General features: G+C 39.9%; 1 protein-coding gene across 9 annotated transcripts in view; it reads left to right on the forward strand.

Moving 5' to 3' along the window:
• The window catches only part of VTI1A (vesicle transport through interaction with t-SNAREs 1A), a 357,804-nt gene that overhangs the window by 225,147 nt on the left and 107,275 nt on the right, over nt 1–25,382 (forward strand). For 3 of the 9 annotated variants that reach the window (XM_072740031.1, XM_072740030.1, XM_072740032.1), the window contains one exon: nt 19,935–24,676. The exons of the other annotated variants lie outside the window; for them this stretch is intronic. Coding sequence is in view for 2 of the 3 variants with exons in the window: in XM_072740030.1 (XP_072596131.1) it covers nt 19,935–19,938 (4 nt within the window). In the remaining variant the exon portion in view is untranslated. Of the gene's footprint in view, nt 1–19,934; nt 24,677–25,382 lie in introns of those variants that run through there. 9 annotated transcript variants of the gene reach the window in all.

Below are 25,382 nucleotides of genomic sequence, written 5' to 3' on the forward strand. Positions count from 1 at the left end.
TTAGAGTTCGATGAGTTTGAGTCACGGTATGCACTTGTGTAACCTGCACAATACATGCATCAGGACAGAACGGGGCTCCTGCTCTAGAGAGTTTCCTCCGGGCCCTTTGCTCCCAGTTCCCTTCTCTCCTACCTGTCACAGGCAGCCACTGATCTGCTTTCTCACAGTCAAGTTTTGCCTTCTCTAGAATTTCATGTAAATGGAATTCTACAGTATTTTGTCTTTTGCATATACCTTCTTTCACCAGCATAGAGCTTTTGAAATTCATCTATGTCATTGTGTGTGTTTCTGTTTCATTCCTTTTAGTGGCTAGGTTATACACCTGAGTTGAGATTTAATAGAATTTATTTATCCATTCACCAGTTTATGAAGGTGTAGGTTGCTTCCAGTTTGGAACTAATATAAATAAGGGCACTATAAATATTTGTGTACACATCTTTTTGTGGACTTAGATTTTTATTTCTCTTGGGTAAATATCTAAGAGTAGGATTACTGGGTCATAAGTTAAGTATATGTTTAATTTTTTAAGAACCTTTCCAAAGTGGCTGACCCATTTTGCCTTCCCATAACAATGTGTGAGAGTTCCAGTTGCTCTGCATAGTTATTCTTAAAACATTCAAAATAACTGTCAACAATTAAAACTCAGAGCCCAGGGGTACCTGAGTGGCTCAGTCGGTTAGGCACCCGCCTTCTGCTCAGGTCGTGATCCCAAGGTTCTGCGGATCAAGCCCCACATCAAGCAGGGAGCCTGGTTCTCCCTCTCCCTCTGCCTGCTGCTCCTCCTGTTTATGCTTATTCTCTCTCTCTCTCTCTCTCTCTCTCCCCCCTCCCCAAATACATACATACATACATACATACATACATACAAATTCAGACCCCTTTAGAGAGGTACATGGTCTCCAGTTCACCACAGTTCCTGTATGATCCATTTTGCTCATTTATGTCATCCTCCTCTCACCCGTGGGTCTATTACCCCTACCTTAGAAATTCTCCCCAGCAATTTTATGTCCCATGGTGCATGGCAGGGCATCATGGCTAAGAGCAGATTGGTGGAAAAGGCAAATCTGAGTTGGAATTCAGTCTTGCCACTTACAAGCTGTCACTTTGGACAATTTACTTCTCTCAGCATGAACTTCTACGTCTGCAAAATGCTAAGGATATCTTATTCAGTGATTTGTTATAATAATACAGAGGTACCTGGCTGGCTCAGTTGGTGGAGCACCTAACTCTTGATCTCAAGGTCGTGAGTTCAAGCCCTACATTGAGTATAGAGATTACTTTAAGATAATAAATAAATAAATAAAATAATACAGAGCATGCCAAGTACGCAGCACACGGCCAGGTCCATACAAATTATGTAATACCTCGTTCACATTTCGTACTTATTAGTATCATAGGATAGTCCAGGGATTCTCACTTGTATGTGTGTGTTTGTGTGTGTACATCAGAGAGTAACTTGCACAGATTTTTAGAAAACACAGAAACTTGTGCCCCTACTGCCAGATCTTCTATAGTCACATTCTTCTGGGCTGGATGTGAGCATGTGCATGGTTTAAAAATTCTGCAGATGATTGGGGTGAGCATCCCTAGTCAACAACCATTGGTTGGCCTGGAAGATTTTAACAAGGAGCCCTATATCCTAAACTTAGCTCTATCACTAACGAGCTGTGTGACCTTGGGAAAATCCCTTAATCTCTCTGAGACAGCAAGTTTAGCTTAGATCTGACTCTAGTAAATTTGGTCTTTCATAATTACTAGGTTTTTCATGGTAGACAGTGGCTACAGTTGGAGACAGATGAGATGGAGGTGGTTGGAAGGTATGCCTGCTTCCCAAGTAATATGTCAAGATGAAGGCAAATCTCAGGCAAATCTCTGAATTCTGCATGCCTAGAAGCATGTGTTTGCAAGCAGGCACAAAAACCACCATAGGACAAGATTGTCCTATGGGCCCAATGATGTCCCTGTCCTCTGCCCTGATATGAGAGTGCATTGACAGCAACTTGCCAGAAAGGATAGCTAGAGGCAGATAGAATATTCTAGCAACAAGACTTGGCTAATCTAGTCAGAGTCAGATGAAAGACTCCTCTAAATGACTCAGTCAGAATCCGGAGTCGAAAACACCATTCCAGGGTCACTAGATTCTAATGCCCTTTCCATGCAGGCTGTGGGAGTGCCAAGGACAATAGTTCTAGCCCTTCCACATAGCTTCAATGCCATTTCTAATGCCCTCATTAATAATTATTAGTTATGCTAATTAAGAGTAACTAATTAATAAGATAAAGATACTTGTAGTAGCTGCCTCTGGAATGTGGCCTTTCGTTAGTCTTTTAAATGTGAACTAAACACCCCTGAAGTGTGTATTCCCATTAGGCCACTTCAATTATAAACTGACTACCCCCAGGGTATGGATTAAAACTAACTAATACACACATATCTGTCAGGCTATCTATACAGAAGTATTTTATAGTTAATTACAGACAGTATAACAGATGATCCCTAAGGTTCCATCCAAACTTAAGATTCAACCATTCTACATACAAAGGACCCTAATACTGCTCTCAGCATAACTTCTTCTCATCCTTAGTCTCCTCTTTCTGGAAACCCCTCTGAATCCCCCAGGCCATATTAGTGCTCTTCCCTTCCCTGTGCTCTCCTAGAAGTATATGCCTTTTTCATGGCATCTTATTTCAGGCCAGGGAACATACAGTGAGGGTTCCAACCCTTGTAAAATGGCATCCTTTTCGATTTACCCACATTGATCTTCATTATTTCCCAAACTTCAGTGACTTGAGTAGTACCATCATAGTTTTGGTCTTGGCCCTACCCATCTAATACCTCTACTGCTATTTTTCTTTAAGTTGGCACACTCTTGCTTAATCTTAAATTCCTTCTTTAGCTCTATTACACAGAGAATTACCCATATAATCATGATTTGAATGTGCTAGTTATGTTTTTTTATATACTAAGTACATAACTTAGTATCCTAAATAAAACGTTGAGTGGTTACGAATATTTAAAATAAAAAAATAATCATCTTTGTCCTACCTAAAATGAGCTTTCAAATCTCCAGCAGTCTGCACATAGCACTGTGGGAACCCTTGCTGTGCTGTACTCGTCGGGTCCCTGCCCATCTCCTCCACTAGACCACTAGTCCCTGGAGAGAAGACTGGCTTTCATCTCTGTATCACCATGTCAGTAAGCCTGGTGCCTGGTGCATAATATACACTCAATAAATGTTTGATGAATAAATGTTGCTCTCACTATCACAAGTGAAATATCATTAGCAAATAGAAATATTTTCTATATTCTCTCACTTTGATTCCTAACCTCTGATACTTAAGCACTCAGACATGGAATAAAAACAAGAGGAAGTACCAGAACATGTATAAGTGAAGTGATGTGTGTCTTCCTGTCTCCTAGAACTTTTTTTAAAAATGACAGAAGTGCCATTCATTCAATTCCCTTCAAGTTAAGGAGAATTTAAAACTGTAGACAATTTTAATGTCAAGTGAGTTAAAATTATACGTGATTTTTTTCAAATAAAAACTTAACCTGACACAAGGCTCAAGGCAACTATGGAAAACGTAAAGAACGTCAAGAGGAAGTTTCCAAGTAGAAAATGGTGATTGAAAAAGCAATGATCAAATTATCCCCAGAGAAAGTTCAAAAAGTGAATTCCAAGTACCATGGTTACTTTTTCCTGAGTGCCACCCTTGGAGACCTAAGCAATACTCTGACCCACAGGCGCTGTGTACCTGCAGAGTCTCGCAGGGATCACATGTGCTCTTCAGTTCCTGTCCTGCTGAGCAACTAGGCATTCCTGATTTACAAACTTAAAATAGCTTATCTATTTTAATGTCAACTCTCCCCTCCCACCTCCATCCCCCAGCCCTCACCCCATAGCTCAGTGTCAGACTTGCCTGATTTATTCTATGGCACCCACAACCCTTTTGCTGCTCAAGGGCAGGGACTGGAACTTACTAGGCTTTACCACCTCTGTGCTTTGCTAGCTCCTGGGACAGAATGGACACTCAGGAAGTATTTGCATGAAGGAAACGGTGGGGGAATGAATGAATAAATGAAGGAACTATCAAACAAAAGAATCAAGTGAGTTATGACTTGGGTTTACATATATCTTGCCAACTTAACTCCCTGCATTTCCGTAAAGATCTGGAAGAGAACACATTGAGGAGAAAACTCTCTGTCTGGAAGCATGCCTGTGGATGGCAGAGTTAGTCTCATTTTGGGGAGCTAAGTTTTTGCTTCTAATCTCCTATAAAGAAAGTTTGATGATTCCATTTCTTAAAAATAATCTGAGTTGATCTCAGAAAGCAAATGTTGCAAAGTCAACGCTGAATAAAGTTACAAATCCATCTTCCACTCATTGAATTATCTTTAAATTATATGGGAAATGCAACACATGAGTTTTTTGAGGTCTGTCTTTCCATTAGTTTCCAAAAATGAAAACTTGCAATTTAAAGAAATATTTATCTTAAATGGTACCTACCTTGAACTTTCCTACATGGTATTTACTGCTGTCATTTCAGACTGAAGCATTTGCATTTAATTATATAAAGTATTTTAAAAGTTCACGATTTCTAATTTGGGGTTGATTCTGTAAGCTGTAGTCAGAAGCATAGTATGTAGAAGAAAGAGACATAAGAAGTGAGACCTATTATAAAAGGCGTCTAATTTTCCTAAGCCTTTAAAAAAAATCTATATTTTTTAATGTTTAAGGTGGAAAAGATAAATTGATTTGTTGGCTTATTTGCATTGCTTTTGCTTTTTTCCCATAATTGCTGAGGTTGTTTTGTTCATAAAAGGGAAGTGGTGCCAACCTCAAGAGGCAATTGCCCAGTCTCGATTTGGGACATTGTGAAAGTCTAACTTACTTTAAACACACACTTGCAAATATGGTTGCAGTTTAGGATAGAGAGTTCCTCCCTGCACCATTTAGAAACTCTGGCAGGTTTATTCCAGTAAAGGCCCAGAGCTTGAGGTAGGGAGCAGAGACCCTGAAGATGCCTTGGGCCAGCACTTCCCTTCACCCAACAGCCCATGAGAGCAAAACGCCCAGTGGTTGTAAAACTGGGAAAACTTACTCCTTCAAGAGTCCTTTCCCTCCGCACGTGACCCGCCCACTGAGGTTAATGATGGTCACTTCAAATAGAAAGCAGAAGAGGCTAAAATTACTTTTCTGATCATTTCTGCTGCCTTTTGAAAAATTTGATTGAAAGGCCAAATTGTTAGGCAAGAATTACTTTGCGCCACGTTAGTCTACCTAACATTGTATGGCGTACTCTAGGGAAGAGTTTTTACAGAAAGAGCCCTTCATCCTTACTTGCCCCCAGTGTGTTCTGTTTATTGAGTAGTCCATATCTAGAGGAAAATGTAATTAAGCAAAATGATTATATGTATTCAGATGGGCACCTCTAGAGAAATTCAAAAGCATTATCTCAAGGCTATATCTGCAACAGGGCCATTTGTCTTGTTCCGTTTTCTACAAAGTAGGATGTGTTTGCATGCTTGTTTGGCTGTCAACAGGGAGCTTCCCATTAACTGGACTTGACTGACAATTCCAGCGGGTTCTGAGGATCCCAAAGCGTACCCATTTATAGTTTTTTCCATCAGCTCATGAGATTTGTGGATGTTTTCTAATTTTGCAGAAGTTATTCCTGAGCCTGACTTACATGCATTTGGAGACTAACCTCAGTGAAATAGCTTCTGCTATCAGGGTGGATTTAGTAGGGACAAAAAATAAAGGGTCTGCCTTCTGTATTCGTTTTGCACCATTAAAACTGAAATGCCGGGATGCCTGGGTGGCTCAGTGGTTGGGCGCCTGCCTTTGGCTCAGGGCATGATCCTGGAGACCCGGGATCGAGTCCCACGTCAGGCTCCCTGCATGGAGCCTGCTTCTCCCTCTACCTGTGTCTCTGCCCCTCTCTCTCTGCGACTCTCATGAATAAATAAATAAAATCTTTTTTTTTAATAAATAAATAAATAAGTAAAAGTGAAAATGCCTTACTAGTGCAGAAATGCGGGATTGCTATAATGAATTTGCCCATCGGCGCATTTGTTTTGGTCGACAATTAAATGACTAAACACAAATTAAGAGAGCCTCTGCAAAGCCTTCCACTAGTGTTTCCTTCCTGTGTCCTTAGTTTTCTCTATTTGGGCTGCATCTCCCAGAAGAAAAAATAATAATCACCACTTTGTCAGTGTATACTCTGGAAGTTGTTGAAGCAAAGAGTCAGGTCACAACACCCAGAGACTACGCTTTTTCCCGCTGAGGAATTGTATTTTCTTGGGTACGTACGGAACTACATGAACAAATCATTAAGTGACAACAAGCAAACAGGCAGAGAGAAGTATTCAAAAATCCTATGACCTTTGCTGCAAGGGTGGCTGATAGAAGACACTAGCTTTAATTGTTTGTTTCTCTCTTGCCAATTTTTGTTTCAACAAAACATTCCGTGATCTTGAGGCAAAAGGTGATTGGGAAGGCAATATTTTGATTTTAATGGCTATATCGATTTTTCTTTATTCAAGAATGATCAAAAGTATTTTCCTAGGTGTAATCAAATAGCATTTACACACAAATAGTTCTAGTGAAGCAGAAAGAGCCATATTAATTTACTGCATAGGAAATGGAATTTAAACACAAACTTGCAGATCTTTTGCTCTTCTTCCGGTTTTTTTTTTTTTTTTAGTATGTTTAAAAAAGAATATTTGATTATATGTCCGCTCCCAACAGAGAAATGAGTGGGCTTAAATAGGTTTACTAGCTTATTTAGTTTATGGCTTTGTTTCATAATAAGAAATAAGATAGCTACTTGAAATTTTTTTTTATCTCTGTTGGTATATGTACATGTGTTTTCAGCTCTTTTTCTTTACCCTACAGAAAGGCATCAATAGCACATTCTGATTTTTATCTACTTTCGTTCTTTTTAAAGTAACATCCAGGACTGTGTATTCATACTTTAAGAAGATTCATTTGCTTTGGAATGGAAGCTTCCAGTTGCATTGTAGATTCATAAGTTAATATATTTAGCAAATAATGTCAGAGGAACCTTAAAGTTGGTCTCTATCACATTTTATTGCCAATAAGAACTGTCAGTATCTCTGTTCTCTAGAGCAGCCTTTTTTATATATTCAAAAATGAAAACAAAAAGCAGAACCTGGCTGTGGCAAGTTTCCCTCGATGAGACAGTCACCCCAAGTCAGTGAACCACGCGGCTTATCAAACTTTAAGATTAGAATGATACCCCACTGTCTCCTCCAAACACTGTGTATTTGTCTTCCCACACAGAGCGTGCTTTACCCCAGTGTCTGGCTGCTGCCTTCCTGCATATGTAGCATTATCCCAGTTTTTGCTTACGCTAGCAGAACACCACCACTGTGTTTATTGAAAACTATAGATGTAAATTCTTCGTGATGAAACCAAGACAGGAAGAAAGAATTCTAACTTCAATTTTTTTTCAGTTTAATAACTTATTGTGTTAAGTTAGGACAACACAGAACTATTGCTTAGCAACACTGGATTAGGCAGAAAATAATTTAAGCTCCCAAATGAGAAACATTTGTAATAGAATATGCTCTAACACTTGCTTTACCACATGGCTTAACACCCTTTTGCTCACACATGGTTAAACACATGTTTGAACTGATGTTTTAACACCCGTCTCACACATCTTTATGTTCTTTGTTCACATATGCTTAAACACATGCTTTGACACCCTTCGTGCACTCATTGTTGAACACAGGCAGAGTATTGTCTTGGGTCTCGTTCTCTAGCAGTTCATTGGTTGGTGGCCAGCCAAAGACTGGTACCTGGTAAAGTAACAGCTCTTTCTGCTAGATGACCTCCACTCTGGGTTTCCTCAGTCTGTCTGAGAAGAGAATCCTCACGGAGGTGACCACCGCCATGGTCATTTGTGTCTACCGTTACCCCTGAGTCGTGGCTTTTCAGCAATGGGTGTATCATGTCGCAAAGTATTATTTTCCACCCTGGCCAGTCCACTTATATATTCTCAACCCCCCGAGCTCCAAAGGTTTACTCACAGCCAGATGTAGAATTGAGGTGATTTCCCCCGCCCCCCCTTTAGCCTTACTTGGTAATTTCAGTAGAGTTGAAAATATACATACCAGAACAGGTTATTTGTGTTGCAGAAATCTAAACATAAGTGGAAAAACTCTGGCCATGAGTCTGATGGTTTGAATTCTCTCTCCTCTTTTTCCTTGTGGTATCTGCTATCACCCTAGGCAAGTTGACTGTCTCCTCTTCACTCCAACCACCTAAACCTACCATTGGTGGATTCAGAAAAGGTTGGCTTGTTTTCCTAAATTTCTCGGACTTGCTCTGTGACAGTAGTTTAGAGTGATGTTTCAGAGCCAGACTGCTCAGGTTGGAGTCAAGCTTAGGATTCCTCATTTGTAAAATGGGAAGAATGGTGGAACAGACCTTACTGAATTGTTATAAAGATTAAGTGACACAACACTTATAAATCACTTATACAGTATCTACCACATAGTAAGTGCTCAAGAATAGTAGATCTTAATCCAAGTAGAATAAAATAGTGACAATAGCCTATATTTAAACAGCATGCTACAGTATATAAAATATCTTTTAGCCACATATTTTAGATTCTTCTCAGAACACTATAAGGTAAAACATTCTCCCCAGTTCACAGGTAGGCAAACTAAGACATATACATCATCATACCTCTGCCAAAAATCTCATAGCTAGTAAGTAGCGAGGTTAGATGTTGAATGCTGATCTGCTGACAGCTAAGTCAGTGTTTTTCCTATCGTGTTACAAGGCTAAGTTCTGTATGATGTACAAATAAGTACCGGAAATAGCCCTTCCCATCAAAGAGCTTACAGAAGAGGAAATATACTGACAAATGAGAAATAGCTTCCATTTATTAAGAGAGAACTATAAGCCAGCCATATACAATGTACTCTATAATAAATCATCCTCTCCTGATCTTTACAACTGATTTGACAGGGGAAGAAACTGAGGCCTAAAAAAGCATAATTAACTCACCTGGAGTCAAAGAACTAATAAGTAGCAGAACTAGAATTTGAACACAAGCTGTTTCCAGATAAAATCCATACTTTTAACCATTACTCATACTGGCTCTCAACCAACAATAATAAATGAATCCATAGACAAACAACAGCTATTGTAGAAGTCAGCTTTGGTTGAAGTAAATTCCTCCCCTAATCATTCCTGATTATGCTGCTGTGTGATTATTTGGGTTGTTTTTTTTTTTTCATTTTTAACATTATTATACGGTGGATAAACATAGCAAGAAATAAAAGTTATGGCTATTGTTTGAGAGCATTTGTAAACTGAATCCACAGTTCTTCTATACCAGCACCGTAATGACATTCAGGACTATAAAATGTGCTGCCCAGCTAAATTTTCATGGAAATTTTCTTTTATGTGTAACCTGTGCTCACAATTATCTGAATATAAGAATCAATTAAATTCTGTGACTTTCAGGTCCCAAAGAGTGCTAAATGGATGCTAAATTAAATTATTTGAAAATAAATTCTACTTCATTGACTGTATCCTAAAGGTCGATATTAAGGAAACCATATAAACCCTTGAGTTTGGTGAGTCAGAAAGGCATTTTTCATTATTGTATATTAATAACTCAAGCTATCTTCATAGTTGGCTTTAAAGGTAACTTAAAGGTGACTGGGATCCTTGAACTAACTTTCCATGTTAAATTGGTTTGGACCCAGATGCAGAGACTAACAATCAGACTATTTAAACACAGAACAAAATCAGCCAGGAATAGCAACCCTTGGATGCCTGACTTGAAGATGAAGCAGGAATTAGTGATTACTTTGAATGGCTGGAAGATCCCAGAGGAAAATTTGGGGGACTCTTCATTCCATTTTGCGCCGAACACGGAATTCTTAGTAGAAAAATACCTGGCAACATCAAAATACAGGTGCAGATTTGGAATATGTAAAGCCTCACTTTGGTTTCTTTGTATTTTAACTACATTTCACTATGTTGAGGTTCAGGATCAAATACTTGCATTTTAATGTAGCATTTGCCAGATTTCCAAACCGCTGAGCACAAAATCCTCAGGCTTCATTTCTTTGCTTGCCTGGAAATCTAGGTAGCATTGAGCCAAAAGTTAGAAGTTATGAAGTGAGATTATACTTGATTGGGAACAAAAAAAGTCCTATGTCCAGAAATGCAGATGTGCACAGCAGTCCTAGGGGAATGTTGGTATTTGATCTCCAAGTCTTAAAGGTTCATGTTCCCAAGGTTAAGAGATGCAGAGAGCCAACTTTTATTTGTAACTAATGCTGAAATTACTCTGGAGATTCAAGAAATATTACATTACAAATCACTCAGCTTTGGAAGTCCTATAGCTAGTGAGTTACAAATATCACTGTGTGAGAGAAAGGGGCAATAAGTGAAGGACATCATTCATAAACTTAATTTATACTATTGCAGCGTGATCATGCGTATGCTGTATGAGGGTTTTCGTTCCACTGAGAAAAGGAAACGAGAGCATTAGAAGTCCATGAGTCAAGACTCCCAACTAAAAGAACCAGGAAGTAAAGACCTCCTTGTCTAGGGGAATTGGGATGGGGGTAAGGATACAATAGTCAACTCGAGCTGCAATCTCTTCCTTCTTTTTCTGATATATCTAACTTCATGAGCTGGCGGCAAGTCCCATATTTATTGAGCAAGCAAGGCTCCCATTTTAGTGAGAGTTAAAATCTAGGTATTCACAAAATAATATCCTTCAAATAACAGAGTGCCTATGGCCATCTATGAAAAAGATACACATAGCAGACATTTCACCTCAAGGGGGGATCTTTAGTGGAACCAAATCTAATATTAAATCATGAATAGTTAGAGGCATTCGGGTGTCACACACCTGCCTTATTTTTTTATAGACTTAATAAACCATATTCCTAAAACAGGTGTATTAATTAATTGGACTTCCTTTTTGGCTAGACACTTTTTAAATTTTTATAATTTTTTTAAGTAAGCTCTACACTCAACGTAGGACTTGAACTCATGGCCCCGAAATCATGAATCACATGCCCTACTAACTGAACCAGCCAGACAGCCCTAGAACTTTATTTTAAACTAAACAGTGATCTGATGTTTTTTTTTTTTTAAGTCAATGGCTTTGTTTCCAACAACAAAGAGAAAAGCGATAAAACTGTGTCTTAATTAAAGGAATAAGCTATTCTAGATAAAATTTACCTTTTATAACTTTCTCGCCAATATCTGCCACTAATGTGTTTGTTTTCATTGTGAGGTTAATCTGTCCCTGCTACGAAATGTTTTCTTTAAGAATTAAATCTATTATATCATCAGACTTTGGGAGGGTTTTTAACGTGATCAGAATGCGTGATCTTAAAAAGATTGCCAGAATTTGTAATATGGTGCATAATGTTTAATTAACGTACAATATATAATTGCAAATAGACTTGAAGTGGACACTATAAAAGTAAACTATAGGAAAATGAAATGAAACACATATCTTTTACATCACACTAATAAATTCAAATTCAGGTTGTGGCATTTGAACATTAGCTACTTCACTCATCCTCACTAATGATATTTTCAGATCTTAGATTTTAAGAGATGCACTGTGGAGTGTAGAAATAATCGTTATTTAGGTAGCTGAAAATAGCTTGCCAAAACTGATAATGGAAGTTATTCAAGATGTTCTGTCAAAATCCTTTCCAATTAGTGTTGAGGTCTTGAAGGGCCAGACTTAGCTTTTTATTAATATGTTCAGTTTATTAATGTATTTTTTGATATATGCATAGTGTGACTATCTACTACATCTCATGATATTGCATAATTATGGTGCCTTTAATTTGTTGTACCCCAGTCTGTTCTTCCATCTTATTTAAAATTCAGAATTACTTCATAGTTTCATAACTAATAACTCATTAGGAAGCCTTGCAGTGTACCTGAGGTTACCTCTAAGGCAATCCATATTTAACAATAAACTAGAGAAATATCTAACTGCTTGACTGTCATTGACCAGTTTAAATATTTAAAGTTATCATTTGACCCTTTGTCTAACCACTTATAGAAAATGAAATAAAGGTTGTGTATGAATCGAGGGAAGGAGAAGTCCTTTCAAATAGTCTTTCCTCAATGAAGAAGCTAGTTGTGCTGTCAGTAATCAAATACTTAGATAATATTTATATATATATGACCCCATGCTGACAATATATTTTTTTAAGGTAAAGGGCCCAGCTTTTCTTTCCCTTTTTTCTTATTTTTCAATAAGACATAGAAATTTAAGCACGACATTCTTTAGTGACCAAATTCAGGTTCATTTTCATTATCATAACAATATTATATTCCTGTTTTCTCTATTATATCTTGAAAGATCGCTTTGGGCTCGTTTCTGTCTTCCCCTTTAAATGACAGGAAGTCAAGACCGTTGCTTCTAATGCCTTGCTTTCTGTGCCCAGAGAAGTGAACATAGTTAACAATTACAGGTTCAACTCCTTTATCACTGAGGGGTCTCTTACATATATCATTTCAGCTTTATCTTACTGTCTAATAAGGAGCTGAATAATGTTACAGTTAGTCCAGCACAATGCTATAGCTATAGAGATGTGATTTAACCAGTATTTATTTAGTATCTACAAGATAAAAATAGGGGGGCTTGGGTGGCTCAGTCAGTTAAGCATCCAACTCTTGATTTCAGCTCAGGTTGTGATCTCAGTGTCGTGGGATCAAGCCCTGCATCCGGCTCTGCTCTCAGCGGGAGTCTACTTGAGATTCTCGCTCTCCCTCTGCCCTTCTTGCCCACCATCTCTCGTCCCCCTTGCCAAATAAACAAACAAATCTTTTTTTAAAATGAAAATAAAATAGTGTTACGTTCAGTAGAGAGACAAACATGGGATGATACTGAAGATGCCCCATGTGAGACTGTGTGATAATTGGGGTCTATTTTTAGATGCTGTATTGGTTTAAGAGTCTTAGATTCAGGAGGATAAAATCATCTATCTAACTTAAACTGAAAGAGATTTGCTAAAGTAGCTTATAAACTCTTTGGGAAAACCAGTGAAGCTTTTTGAATGCTACACAGCAACAGCAGAAGAGTCAACCCAACCACCCAAGAGAGCTCACTGCAGTAGTCTTCCACCACATGGCATCTGCGATGCAGGAATTAGACTCTGTAGTCTCTGCCAAAACTGTCCCACAAAAAACCAAATGCAGTCCCCTCCCCTGTGTGCATGAATGTACATGCACATGAACACGTGCACATACACACACACACACACACACACACACACACACTCTGTCTCACCACAGGTACCCGTCTCCTCCCATGCAACTGCCTCATATTGCTCACATCTACTTTCCAAATTTTGCACCTTCTGCCTCATAAAACCAGAACCATATCTGGAGCCTGGTTGCAAGAGAATCTCAAAAATATAGTTCTCAACTTTCTAGCCTTTGCAGTCAAAGAGAGCTGCTGAAAGGGATCCACGTCTCTATAGAATGAGCCAATGTGCAGTTACCACACACCTCATCCCCCGAGGGATGCTGTGAAGTAGTGATTCCCAAATTGTGTTTCAAGGAACCCTAAAAGTTGGCCCACCCATCTTAAGGTTGCCAAGGAAGAAGAAGAGACCAAGCAGGCAGGGCTTCATCTGGAACAGCTCCACATTAATCTGGTTATCTTTGAGTAAGTCTGTAGTCTGTTTGCAAAAAGTTCTCTCATTTTTTGTGTTTGTTTCTTTAAATCTTCAAACCGCTGCTAATCTGCATCTATGCCTCTATCCTCTACCTACTACCTTCCATGTTAGACAGGTTATAACAAGTATAGCCCAGTATTTCTTTCCAGAGCAAATTAGTTAGTTAAGGAAAGTGTGCTAACAGGCCCATTCATATTAGGGTTTTTAATGTGAATTCACCACCTCCTGAGAATATTCCTTTGAGTTGTTTCAAAGCTTTTCCAACATCTTCTCAGAAAACCTCAGCGGTGGAGGGCTACCCAGTCATTATAGCCATAGGGATGAAGGGACTGGACACATTTAATTACTCTTCAGCTACTTTATTTCATTTAACTTCAAAAATAAAATTAGCAGTAGCAGAAGACAGTGGTTACATGAGGTTAAATTAATCAATGTGTGCTAATTAAATAACTGGTGTGCCTATGCCATCAGTGCCTGTTTCAGATGGCGGAGAGCTCTTAGTAAGGCTCCCCTACTTCGGTCTCTGTACTTTCAGTGTTTTGCCCTGCAGACTAAATTGAAAGGAAACAATCTCTAAATTAAGAAGACAGATAAAGCTGTTACCTCCATATATATCAGTCACCAGGAAAAGATTTTGGTTGGAAGCTTTACCACTGCAGTTCCTCTAGAATATCTGCCAGCACCCCGTGTATGGCAGCATGTGAACCACAACTGATCCATGTGCTGAGGAAACCTGGGCTTTAAGTTGCCAATCCACTGCTGCGCCATCTCTCATGTGCTTCATGCATCTGTATCCCAGAAACAGACCAGCAGCCCAACGTTGCTCTAAATACTAGAAATTTTCTTCATGTCCACAAGGCCATTTGTCAGGTTGCTCCCACATGCTTAAAATAGGGTTCAGACTATTTCAGTTTTGTATAGTTTCCTTATACCTAAAAAAAAGGTGAGTTAGCTGAACTGTTCATAATTTTTAAATTCTTAAAAATGTAATTGCATATTTTTTGTTGACTATCTTGAAACTTCAGAAAGGTGTAGAGAATAAAATAAAATTCTCTATAACCTCATCATCAATTGAACCATTGTTAACACTTTCATACGTGTTTCTTCCTGCCTTTTTTTTTTCTAGGCATATTTTACATAGAGACAATTAAATATTTCATTGACATTTGCAGGTTTAGAAACCTGCCTATGACTTACTGTGGATAAAAAATTTAAAGTCATTGCCCTAAGTTGGCAGATGATGTATTTTAACATAAAGAATATAGAATCTGTCAGAATTATTTTTTTGAGTTTCACTTATAAACTGTAAAAGTCTCTTTGGTTCATGAAATTGCCTTGTAGTGCTTTTTTCAACCTTCAGCTATAAAGCATCAAACCAAAATTAGCAAGCTACAATCCTTGTAGCACTTTATTAAGTCTAAGTCTGTAGTCCACTTTTTCACCCCTGTTCCTGGTGAAGTTTAGGTAAACGATTGATAACATTCTTCACGCCAAAGAAAGTTCTTTCTTTCTTTTCTGTTAGACACTACTATCTTGATAACATTCAAAAAGTTAAACATGAAGAATCATGGTTTCTCTCTTCTATAAATGGACTCACCCTCCCACTGTATTAGCCAGATTTATTAAATATATAATCTCACATGCAAAACAGAGTAAAACTGTAGTGTATGCAGGGTATGTGTATTATGCCATGTATAAACATGGGCATATTTAGATAAGTGGAGTAACAAGGCTGTGTAAACAAGTTACATTGATTATGAGAGCAGGTGTAAGTTTGGGAATATTTGTGCTCTTCAAGTATGGCCCCATGTATCCCTTACATAGGGGACTGTTTTCCTAGAAGTGGTAAAAGTGGAAACACTCGTCTGTAATGTTTGATGCCATGCTAGCTACATCTTCCAGAAGATCCTTTGTTTGGGCTGTTCTTCTTATTAGAGATATTTCAAAAGGGAGGTGTTCTGCAAGCATTACACAGTACTTCCAACAAAGGGAGTCACTGAATATCCCAAATAATAATAAAAATTTCTGATGACATGACATTTTTCAAATATTTTCACCTTCAGTGATCTAGCCTCTGATGGCCGAATACGCCACTAAGTGCTACTCATCACACCTCTACAGAAATCATGCTGTACACATATCTATTTTGTAGGCTTTTCCACTTAGTCATTTCCCCTTAACATTAATCATTTTCCTAAAATGATGTTTCTTACAGTTCCCTTCATCGGAATGCAGAGAGCAATTGTCCATGTATGGGTGGAAACCCATAGCTAGCAAGTTTGTTCTGTCTCCATGGTCGCCAGTGGCTTTCTAGACCACCAGCTTGCTGGCCCTCAGATTTCTGTAGTAAATTTTCTTAGGGATTAGCCTGGGACGGTGAGGTGATGAGAGGGACCTGTTCATCCTCCTCTTCTGGGGACAAGGGAGAAATAATCCCCAAGCACTTAGGCACCTTGGGGGCCCACAAAGCAGAGGCCAGAGGAAGGCCCCAGGCAATGATGTATATGTTTGTAGTGGGCAGTGAGCCCTGTTCATCCTCTGTTCATCCTCCTCTTCTGTCGTTTCCATTGTGTTCCTGACTGGACCACCTTCTCTCCAGCACATTTTCTCCCTTACCCCACTCACCTTCCTCCTTTTAAATTCCTGATTATTCTGTCTTCGTCCCCTTTAATTACCAATTCTTCCCAATAATGAGTTCCTTTTGGAGGGCCTCCTCTTCTGTCAGCATCTGCTTGCTTTGCTGACAGATGCCTCAGTACAAAAAGTTGGAGCCTGACATTTTCATGGATAAAGAGTTTATGAATGAAGACTTCTGCCCTAGTTTCCAGTGCCCCTAACAGTGTCTGTCTTCAGACAGAACTGTGCCCTTGGTGCCTTGGACAGACTCTGTTTTCCATCTATGTTCTTCCCAGCTACCCTGCCCTCTCCTCACCTGCATTACAGCCAGACTGAACTCCCCCTGCCAATCCCCAGACATGTCTCATGCCAATCCTCCTGCCTAGACATTTACCCTCCATCTCCCTCATCAAAACCCTACCCATCTTTCAGAGTCATGTCTCCATGCTCTGTCCTCCAAGAGAGGAGACCACATGCTCTGGATCCCTCCAACAAGATGGGCTCCATGGTGCTTTGATTGTACTGCTCCTGTTGGTGTATCTAGCATGCCTGTATCTTCTTGATGTCAGAACCTGTCTCATCCACCCTACTACATTGTAAGCTCCTTGAGAGCAAGGAACATGTCTCTCATATTTGACTCTTGAGAGCATTGGACACAGTTCCCTGCACCTTGAAGGTTGCTTGTTAACCATTGGCCCATGAGAATTTTTAAACTTCTGATTTGAAGCCATTGACTCTCCCCCAGTTAATGTCCTTACATTTTATTTATTTAGTGATACTGCAGAGTAAGTTTAAAAGTTGTGATGGCCTATATGAAAGAACAAAAATGGCCTGTCTTGGTTATATCTTCAAGTAATGCCCAAAGAGAAGTCAGTACCATGTTGAAATTTACTCTGAGCTCATGCCATTGCCTGCTGATTTTTTTCCAGACTAGTCACATGACTTACCAGAAGACTCTTGAGCCATATGCCTTTGCTCTGATTTCCAGAGTCTTCCTCAGCTTTGTTAGTCAGTCTACCTTGTTGTTCTTTTGTGTGTATGAGCATGGGGACCTTGGCTTTTGGAATAATATTACATTGCAAATCAAATTCTGCCTCAAAAGAATTTTTCTTCCACAATTTTCTGCATTTCTGAACAGGTTACAAAATGTCACAATTCAGTAGGGCCAATTATTAGGTTTTCATTTAATGGGCAGTTTTAATGTTCTCAGAGAATCTGAATAGTAATAGCATTTTAAACTCCTGCATTCCATTTAAGGACTCACAACCAGTTCTCTCTTTGAGCACACCTAGTTATATTTTTGGGTATCATTTAAATTCAGGCTCTAAATCTGTAGGAAAAATCAATGAGTTAATGAATAGCCTCATTTTTAAAACTTTTCAAATATTTTATCCTAATTATAAGGCATATCTAGTGACATTAATTTGGCGAAATCCCAAATCATCAGATTGTGCGGAATAGCCCTTACGATGGAGTCATTTGGAGTATTTTCAGGTTAACAAATGTACTGTTTCTTAGGGCCAGACCATGGCTTTGCTTACTCTGAGAAAAACTTTCTACGGTTAAGGTCAGTGTAGGCCAGACTTCATGCATTGTTTTCATAGTTATGTTTGTTCACCATTTAGCCTATTAGATGAAAAGCATTGCTGCTACTAATAAAATCACCCCTGACATTTGCACAGCAAACTCTTATTGGCTAATCACTCCCATGTGCCCTGTCCGCAGGCGTGGGGAGCTTCACGGTTGCTCTCGGGTCATACAGTGAGTAAGCGGAACCAGAGCTGGCCAAGCCCAAGCCCAGTGACCTTCCAGACACCACGGGTGTGTGTTCGTGTAAACCACTTGAATTCTGGGGAGGACAGGATGGAAAATAAGCCAACAAAGTGATGACTGTTGAGTCGCCAGCAGCTCATACATAGACTGTCCTCTGGAACAACAGAAGATGAGTTTCCCAAACACACTGAAGCTACAGCTTGAGAGAAACCCACAGAGCAGGCACCATCTCAGCCCGCCCCAGAATCCATTTGCCTCCGTGAGGTTCTCTGTTTTAATCTTTGTCTCTCTTTATCCTAATCAATTCTGTATCCATTCTTCAGCTGAAGATAGCTAGTACTTAGTCTCAGGGAGGTAGAAAACACTTAGAAGCATTGCTTGCTCAAGCCTCATGGCCATTCAAGGAGAAATCTGAAGCCCCTTACTACTCCTTCAATATTTGGACAAGGGACCAAATTAGTCCTCCAACCTGGATCCCCTGGCTCTACTTTTCTGCTCATGCCTTATAAGCTGCTATACCTACTTCAGGTACATCATGCCTGAGTGTCTTCACTCACCCTCCCTCACCAGGCAGAAAGTTGTAGGTGTCACATTTATATTGGTCTGGCCACTCGGTAACTAGAAGTTTATTCTTGCATTTCTCCTCTCACTGGACCAGTATAGAAGCAAAGTGGAGGCCTTTCATGTATTCTTGGCAAAAGCTCATGACTGTGGAATACAAAAATTAAAGTCTTCCTGGGAATGCTTACCTTCTTAAAGAGATTTCTCTGCTGGACACACAGTAGGACTTAATAATTACCTGTCAACTAAATGATATAATCCTGCTATGTTATATAAAACATTGTATCACAAACACATAGACATGTATCAATGACATAAATCCAATTCAATTATCACCCAGAGAGAAAGAAAGGAAAAAATAAATATTGAGGAAGGGATTCGTGTGAAACTGAGTAGAAAGTCATTTCCCTTCCCAAAGAAGCTGTACTCAGCACAACATGGGACCCATTAGGGAAAACCTCACACAGGACAGATTTGTCCACCTTGGATTTCCACTTGTGTTTCAATTCCACTACGTCCTCCCCCAAACACAAACTGATTTGTTTCTGTCACAGATGGAGGCTGGTGCAGGTCCAAGGCATTTTGATGACATAACATCTCATTGCACTGTGTGCAGATTTAATGAATTCAGACCATCAGGACGCGTGCTCTCCTGTTGTTTTTAAATTCGGGGTGACATGTTGAGCACCTTTAAAATTCAATGGAACAAGTGCCACAGCTACCATGAGGAGGCCTCTGAAACCAGCCCCACGTGCAAGGGACACATTCCACTGACCTCTCCCATCTTCTGTTCCTGATCTAGGGCCCCAGTCCTAGCTCTAGGGAGCTCCTTCTCCTGTTTCCATGCCTACTTGAGACTGCCTGCAGTGGCCCCCACTACCCATCCCATTCTAAACCCCCTGAGATTGCATGTTGGGCCATGGTCCACGTGGGTGACTCCTTCCTCCCTCGTGCCTGTGTTGCCTGACCACTGTGCTGCCAGGCTCGCCGGCCTAGCAGAGGACTAGTCTTCACCTACAGTACCATCCCTTATTGCTGAAACCTCTTAGGAATATCAAAGCCAGGGCTTTTCCTCTCGGTTTCCAAACCAAAGTGCCTTGCGTATGATTTCTTAATCATCCTTATCCTCCTGATTGCTGTTGTCATCGTAACTGCCATCTATTGTAAGAGCACTTACGTGCTAAGTGCTGCATAACCATTACATAATTTCATCTCATTTAACACTCCGAGCAAACCTATAAGGGAGGCATTATTATTTTCTTTTACAGATGAGAAAACTGAGGCTTAGAAAGTTCAGTAACTTGCTCAAAGTCACACAGCTATCAAGTCTCAGCCAGGACTGCAGCTTCTCCTGTCCTTCAGCCTTAAGAGCTCAGCAATCCTTGCCCGAAACCTGATACCTGCTGGGTTCTCATCACGCAGTCAGCCTCCAAGGAACATAAGTAATGTATGTGGTTGAACTAAAATGTCTGCTTAAAAATCAGACTTTGCTTCTATTCATACTTTCCATGTAGATCACCACTAATGTTTTCACTCAATAACTGGAGAATCGGTGTTTGAAGAAAGTATAAGGCTCATGTTTCCCAGCTCCTCTCACCCTATATGAGGGGAAAATGCCATAGTGGCCCCAAACTACTCACATACATGTGCTGAGGTTGGCCTATGAAATAATTTCCTTAAGGCACATGGAGATTGCTACCCTAAGACCGCAGACAGAATAGCAGAATGGCTAAAGAGGTCTTTGGTGCTCTCCAGCCCAGCTACTTCCTCCCGTTTTTCCCTCCCCAGCACCATGGTCCCCTCTGATGTCCTGAATCTCCCCCTGCAACCCCTGCCAGGACAGCCATGTCCCAGAAAGGCATTCCCCAGTGAAAACTCTCAGCCTAGGAAACACAGTGATCTCCGCTACTGGAAAAAGCAGTCTTAATATGCTGCAATTGAGTTTTGGGGCATAGCTGAGTTTTATAAGAGGAGTAGAAATGGAGATGGGTAAAATGATGAACTCTCTAGAACTTTATCTCTGCTCAGACTAGACCACTGTTTTCCAGGCTGTGTTGGATTTTTGCTCAAATACCCTCTTCACCACTCTGTGCCTTTCCCCTGGCTTCATCTTGCTTCAGAGCACATAGCACATATACCTAGAATCATATTATAGGGCAGCCCAGGTGGCTCAGCGGTTTAGTACCACCTTCGGCGAGGGCCTGATCCTGGAGACCCCGGATTGAGTCCCACATCGGGCTCCCGGCATGGAGCCTGCTTCTCCCTCTGCCTGTGTCTCTGCCTCTCTCTCTCTCTCTCTCTCTCTCTCTCTCTCTCTCTGATGAATAAATAAATAAAATCTTAAAAAAAAAAAAAGAATCATATTATATACTTGTTGGTTTATTGCCATCTCCCCCTGTAGTGTATAAACCCCATGACAGCAGGAACCTAGTTTTGTTTGCTGCTGTCAACCCAGCATATGCAGAAGGCTTGGCACATAGTAGGTACTTAATAAATATTTATCAAATGAAAAGATCAACTACTATGCCTCTCCTGAGAGAGGCAACTTTTACTTTACCCCTTTTTTATCTAAAAGAACAAATTGAAGAAGCCATCAGACCCAAAGTTTTACTGCCATTATTGCTTGAGATGAGGTGGTATTTTTCTTCTTTAAAAGGCTAACTTAAAATTGACATAAAGAAAACAGTTACATAAATACTAGCTCAGGTGATGCTCAGGTAAGGTCAGGAAAATGGTATGAGTTTGTAGAAAACAGTGAGTTCAGAAAACACTGATCTAACAAAATCCAACATTATTATTAGTGAATAACCTTCATGTGAGTAAAAAAAAAAAAATATGTAGTGGTCTACACAATTCATCTTGAAATGATTATGAGCCAACCTTTTCAATCTCACATGATGTGCATTGTGTTCATGGTTCTTAGAATTATTTTTGGCTTTGGAAGTTATAAGTAATGTGCATAAAATTAAAGCCAAAACTTATCCACATTGAGCCCAAATATTTCCTCTTCTAAGCTGTTCCCATAACTTTGAAGTCAGGGTTAAACCACAGGCTTGTATTTTCTTGTAATATTTTTTTTAAATATTTGGGTCCAGTGATACTTGCTAATTGGCTTGTAGAAGTAGTGATTGGGTAGGCTCAAGAATATTCAGGAACAAATTGTCATACTATTTTATAAAATCTAATCTTACAAAAATGAAATACCACTAATTACTGAATTTTAATATCTCCTGAATCTCTCAGCAAAAAAAGAAGGAAGATAACACTAATGACTAATTTAAACACTAAAAAAAAGGCAGGAAGTAGGAGAGATAATCCCAAGTGAGCCAAGCTTGCCTACCTATTATTATGATTATTATTAAAATCATAGTTTTCTGAGGGGGGAAAATGTACTCTGTGGTACCAGGTTTGATGGATCCTCTTTGTTAAAACCTTCATAAATGAAGCTTAAAAATTGAGACTAGTTTCTTTCGGAAGCTTTTTAGTTGGGAGTCAGGGACATAAGGCAAGAAAATAGACAAGGGAACAGTAAACAGGAGGGTGGACTTGTGTGCTTAATAAAAATATCATTTTTTGTATATTTGAAAAAAGGCATTTCATGCTCTCCATGTGGACCTCCAGCCAGTGAGCCTATGTACTTCCTTTCCCTGCGAGATATTTGTTCCTGGCTGGAAGACATTTTAAGATATTTATTTGATGACACACACCTGCTGGGTAGATGAAAAGCAACTGCTCCCGAGGATGACCTACTTCAAGGGCGCAGTCAGCTTCTGAGGACTTTGGCAGGTTGTCCTTAAATCATTGGAGTGCATCTTGATATCACCTGTTGAACATATCTAAGACTAGTACATTTCCAGACTCATTGGAGGCAAAGTTGCTAACCCCAGGGAAGAGACGACAGAGGCAGTTATGACTTTGTAAAAGTATCCCAAGACAAGGGAGATGCACTGTTTCCCAAACCCACCCCGAGCATGTGAAGTGCTGTTCCTGATGCTAGGGATGGGCACCCACCACCATGGAGTAGACCATCTAGAAGGCAGATCTAGTAGGAATCCACGTAAGTATGGTCCAAGGTAAAGAGATGGTTCTCAGATAGAAAGAAGGCTTTGGAGGACAAGGGTCGAAGATGAGGGGAAGTGCCATGAATGAAATTCTGATGAAGTGGTCTCCTGGGAATTTACCAGACAGAGAGATTTCCAAATGAGATCAGAGAAGAACGCAGGATGTTTGAAATGCCTGGAGACATTGTCACCAAATGGGTCCTTTGAAGCCAGCTTATCTTTAGTTGTTCATGTCCACAAACATATAGGAGCACCAGCTATTGTGACAAGGCAGGCTTTATGTGGTAAAGATACAAATGTAAATAATTTGTATCTCTTTCTTAATATACACAATCTAGTGAGAAAACACACCTGAATAAGAATTTGTATAATAAATTTTAATGTGACAGATACTATGTATCTCTTAGTTGAGTAATAATCAATTAATCTATTTAATAGATTCATAACTTTTTAATGTGGCAGATGCAATCATACAATAGATGTACATGAGCAGTTCTCAGCCCTTGTTGGACTTCTAGAGTTGACGCCTGGCCTGGGTTCTGAAGACTTAAGCGTGAGTTAGGCAAACGAGAAAACAGACACATGGAGGTGTTAAAATAACATGTGCCCAGGAGCTACAAACTGTCCAATTTTATTCCAGCACTAAAGGCAAGTGGGAATCAGTGATTGTGCCAATGGGTACCTTAGAGAGGCTATCACTTCCCTGCCCACCACTGTCGGGACCCCTGAGCAAATGTAGACAGGAGGACCATGCTTGCTGCAAAAAATGGGGTTCAAGGCAAGTTTCTTCACACTGCTCACGCTCTGCCACTCTCTGGAATACCTAGAGCTTCCACTGTGGGGACACTGACCCACCGCAGAGGAGTTTAATAAGCTCTGAATCATGACCAAATTGGGGCCTCACTTGTTGATATACAGGGAGTTTTTATCTGCATGTCTAGAGGTCATACTTTGAAAGACTTGGCTTCAGATACACCCTCCGTGTAATGAGTGTCCTTCTCTTCTCTCTCAGCTATCTATCTCCTGCTCTGTAACCAATCACCCCAAAAGACGGTGGCTTAGAACAACAGTCAACATTGCTCACAGTTCCTATGGGTCAGGAAGTAAGGAGCAGTTTGGCCAAGTGTCCTAACCCCGGTCTCTCATGACACTGTCTGCAGACAGAGCCTGGAGCTCCAGCAGTTGGGAAGAGATGAGATCCCAGGGCAGCTAGGGACTGGCTGACATTATGCCCTTTCTCTGTTCATTGTCTCAAGCCACCCAGTCTGTCTGCATGAGCTAGTTTGGGTTACCTCACAGCATGGTGGTCTCCGGCTCAGATGCACAGGGCCCTGAAGATGAGTAAGATAGTCACCAGGGTCCACCAGGTTTCAGTGGAGTGAGACATAGATGGCATCTCATGATGCAGGGATGGCGAGGTTGTGGAAAACCAGTAGGATTGGAAATACCATTGTGACCAATTTTAGAGAATACCACGTGTGACACACTCTTCAAGAATCTTTCCCTCTGTTCACATAATCCTTTACCTGAATATTAATTCACACATTGTCATTTCCTGCAACTGTTCTTGCTCCCTTCCCACACCAAAAGATAAGACTTAAGTGCATTTGCACAAACCCAAAAACTTCCATTTCCTGGACAAGAGTCAATCACCCTGGTGTGCAGTGTACTCCCCACGAAATGATAACGCTTTATAAGCTTATATTCTGTGACCCCATCTTGAGAGGAGCTGTACTCCGATCAGGCGCTGTAAACACCTAATATGGCTCAGATCTTTAACTGAGATGCCTCTTTTCATCTAACCAAGGCAGACTAGAGACTCGCAAGTGAACAATTTGAAATCTCTCCTTTTATTTGGCATGCACTTGGACGATTGATGGTGCTCTCATAACAAGTTTAGTCGGTGGCATCTTGTAGAGTACTGCGTATTTCAGGGAGTGAAAAAAAGGCCCAGACTTTGGGCTCAAGGAACTTTAAAAATGGAAGCATTAGCATGTTCTTGGTAGGAAATCTTCTGATGTAAAGTTAAACTATTGATGTAAATTTTACATTTTTAAATAAGTAGTATTGCAAGTGTGCTGTCTTTAATGAGGGCTTTAATTCCACTTTTCACACATATATGGTGAACAGAAGTTGAGTTCTTCAAATATTTTCTGTTAAAAATGTATGATACATAAGCACTGGATTGGAGGTTTTTTCCGCTCTTGGATAACCTAGAAAAAAACATAGCTCTATTTTAAAATCCCTTCCAGTTCAAGAGTTATCCAAGCAAATAATGTTGACCAAGGTGTCGAATGCACCGCTAATAATAATGCTACCCTTTCATAAAGCTAAGTAATCAGGAATAATGCTGAAAATAAGAAGACAGTCATTTATTTACTCTACTTGGCATTGTTAGTACTAATAATGCATTTCAACACAGTGGAACTGCTAGATAATGCTTTTGTGACTTTTATGCAGCGTATTGTTATTTAAATGAACAGTCGACTGCACTGTAATGAAGAAATGCATGCTTTTCCCAACTCAGTTATCAACCAGGATTCTAGGAAAATGAGAATTTGTGTCTGCCTTCATTCACGGAGCAAACTGGAGGTCACTGTTTTCAATATGAACCTTTTTTTAGCTTTTCAACAGTGAATAATTAGGAGCCGCTGC

This window comes from Vulpes vulpes, chromosome 15, assembly GCF_048418805.1.
Source record: "Vulpes vulpes isolate BD-2025 chromosome 15, VulVul3, whole genome shotgun sequence".
In the NCBI taxonomy this organism is placed as follows: domain Eukaryota; kingdom Metazoa; phylum Chordata; class Mammalia; order Carnivora; family Canidae; genus Vulpes; species Vulpes vulpes.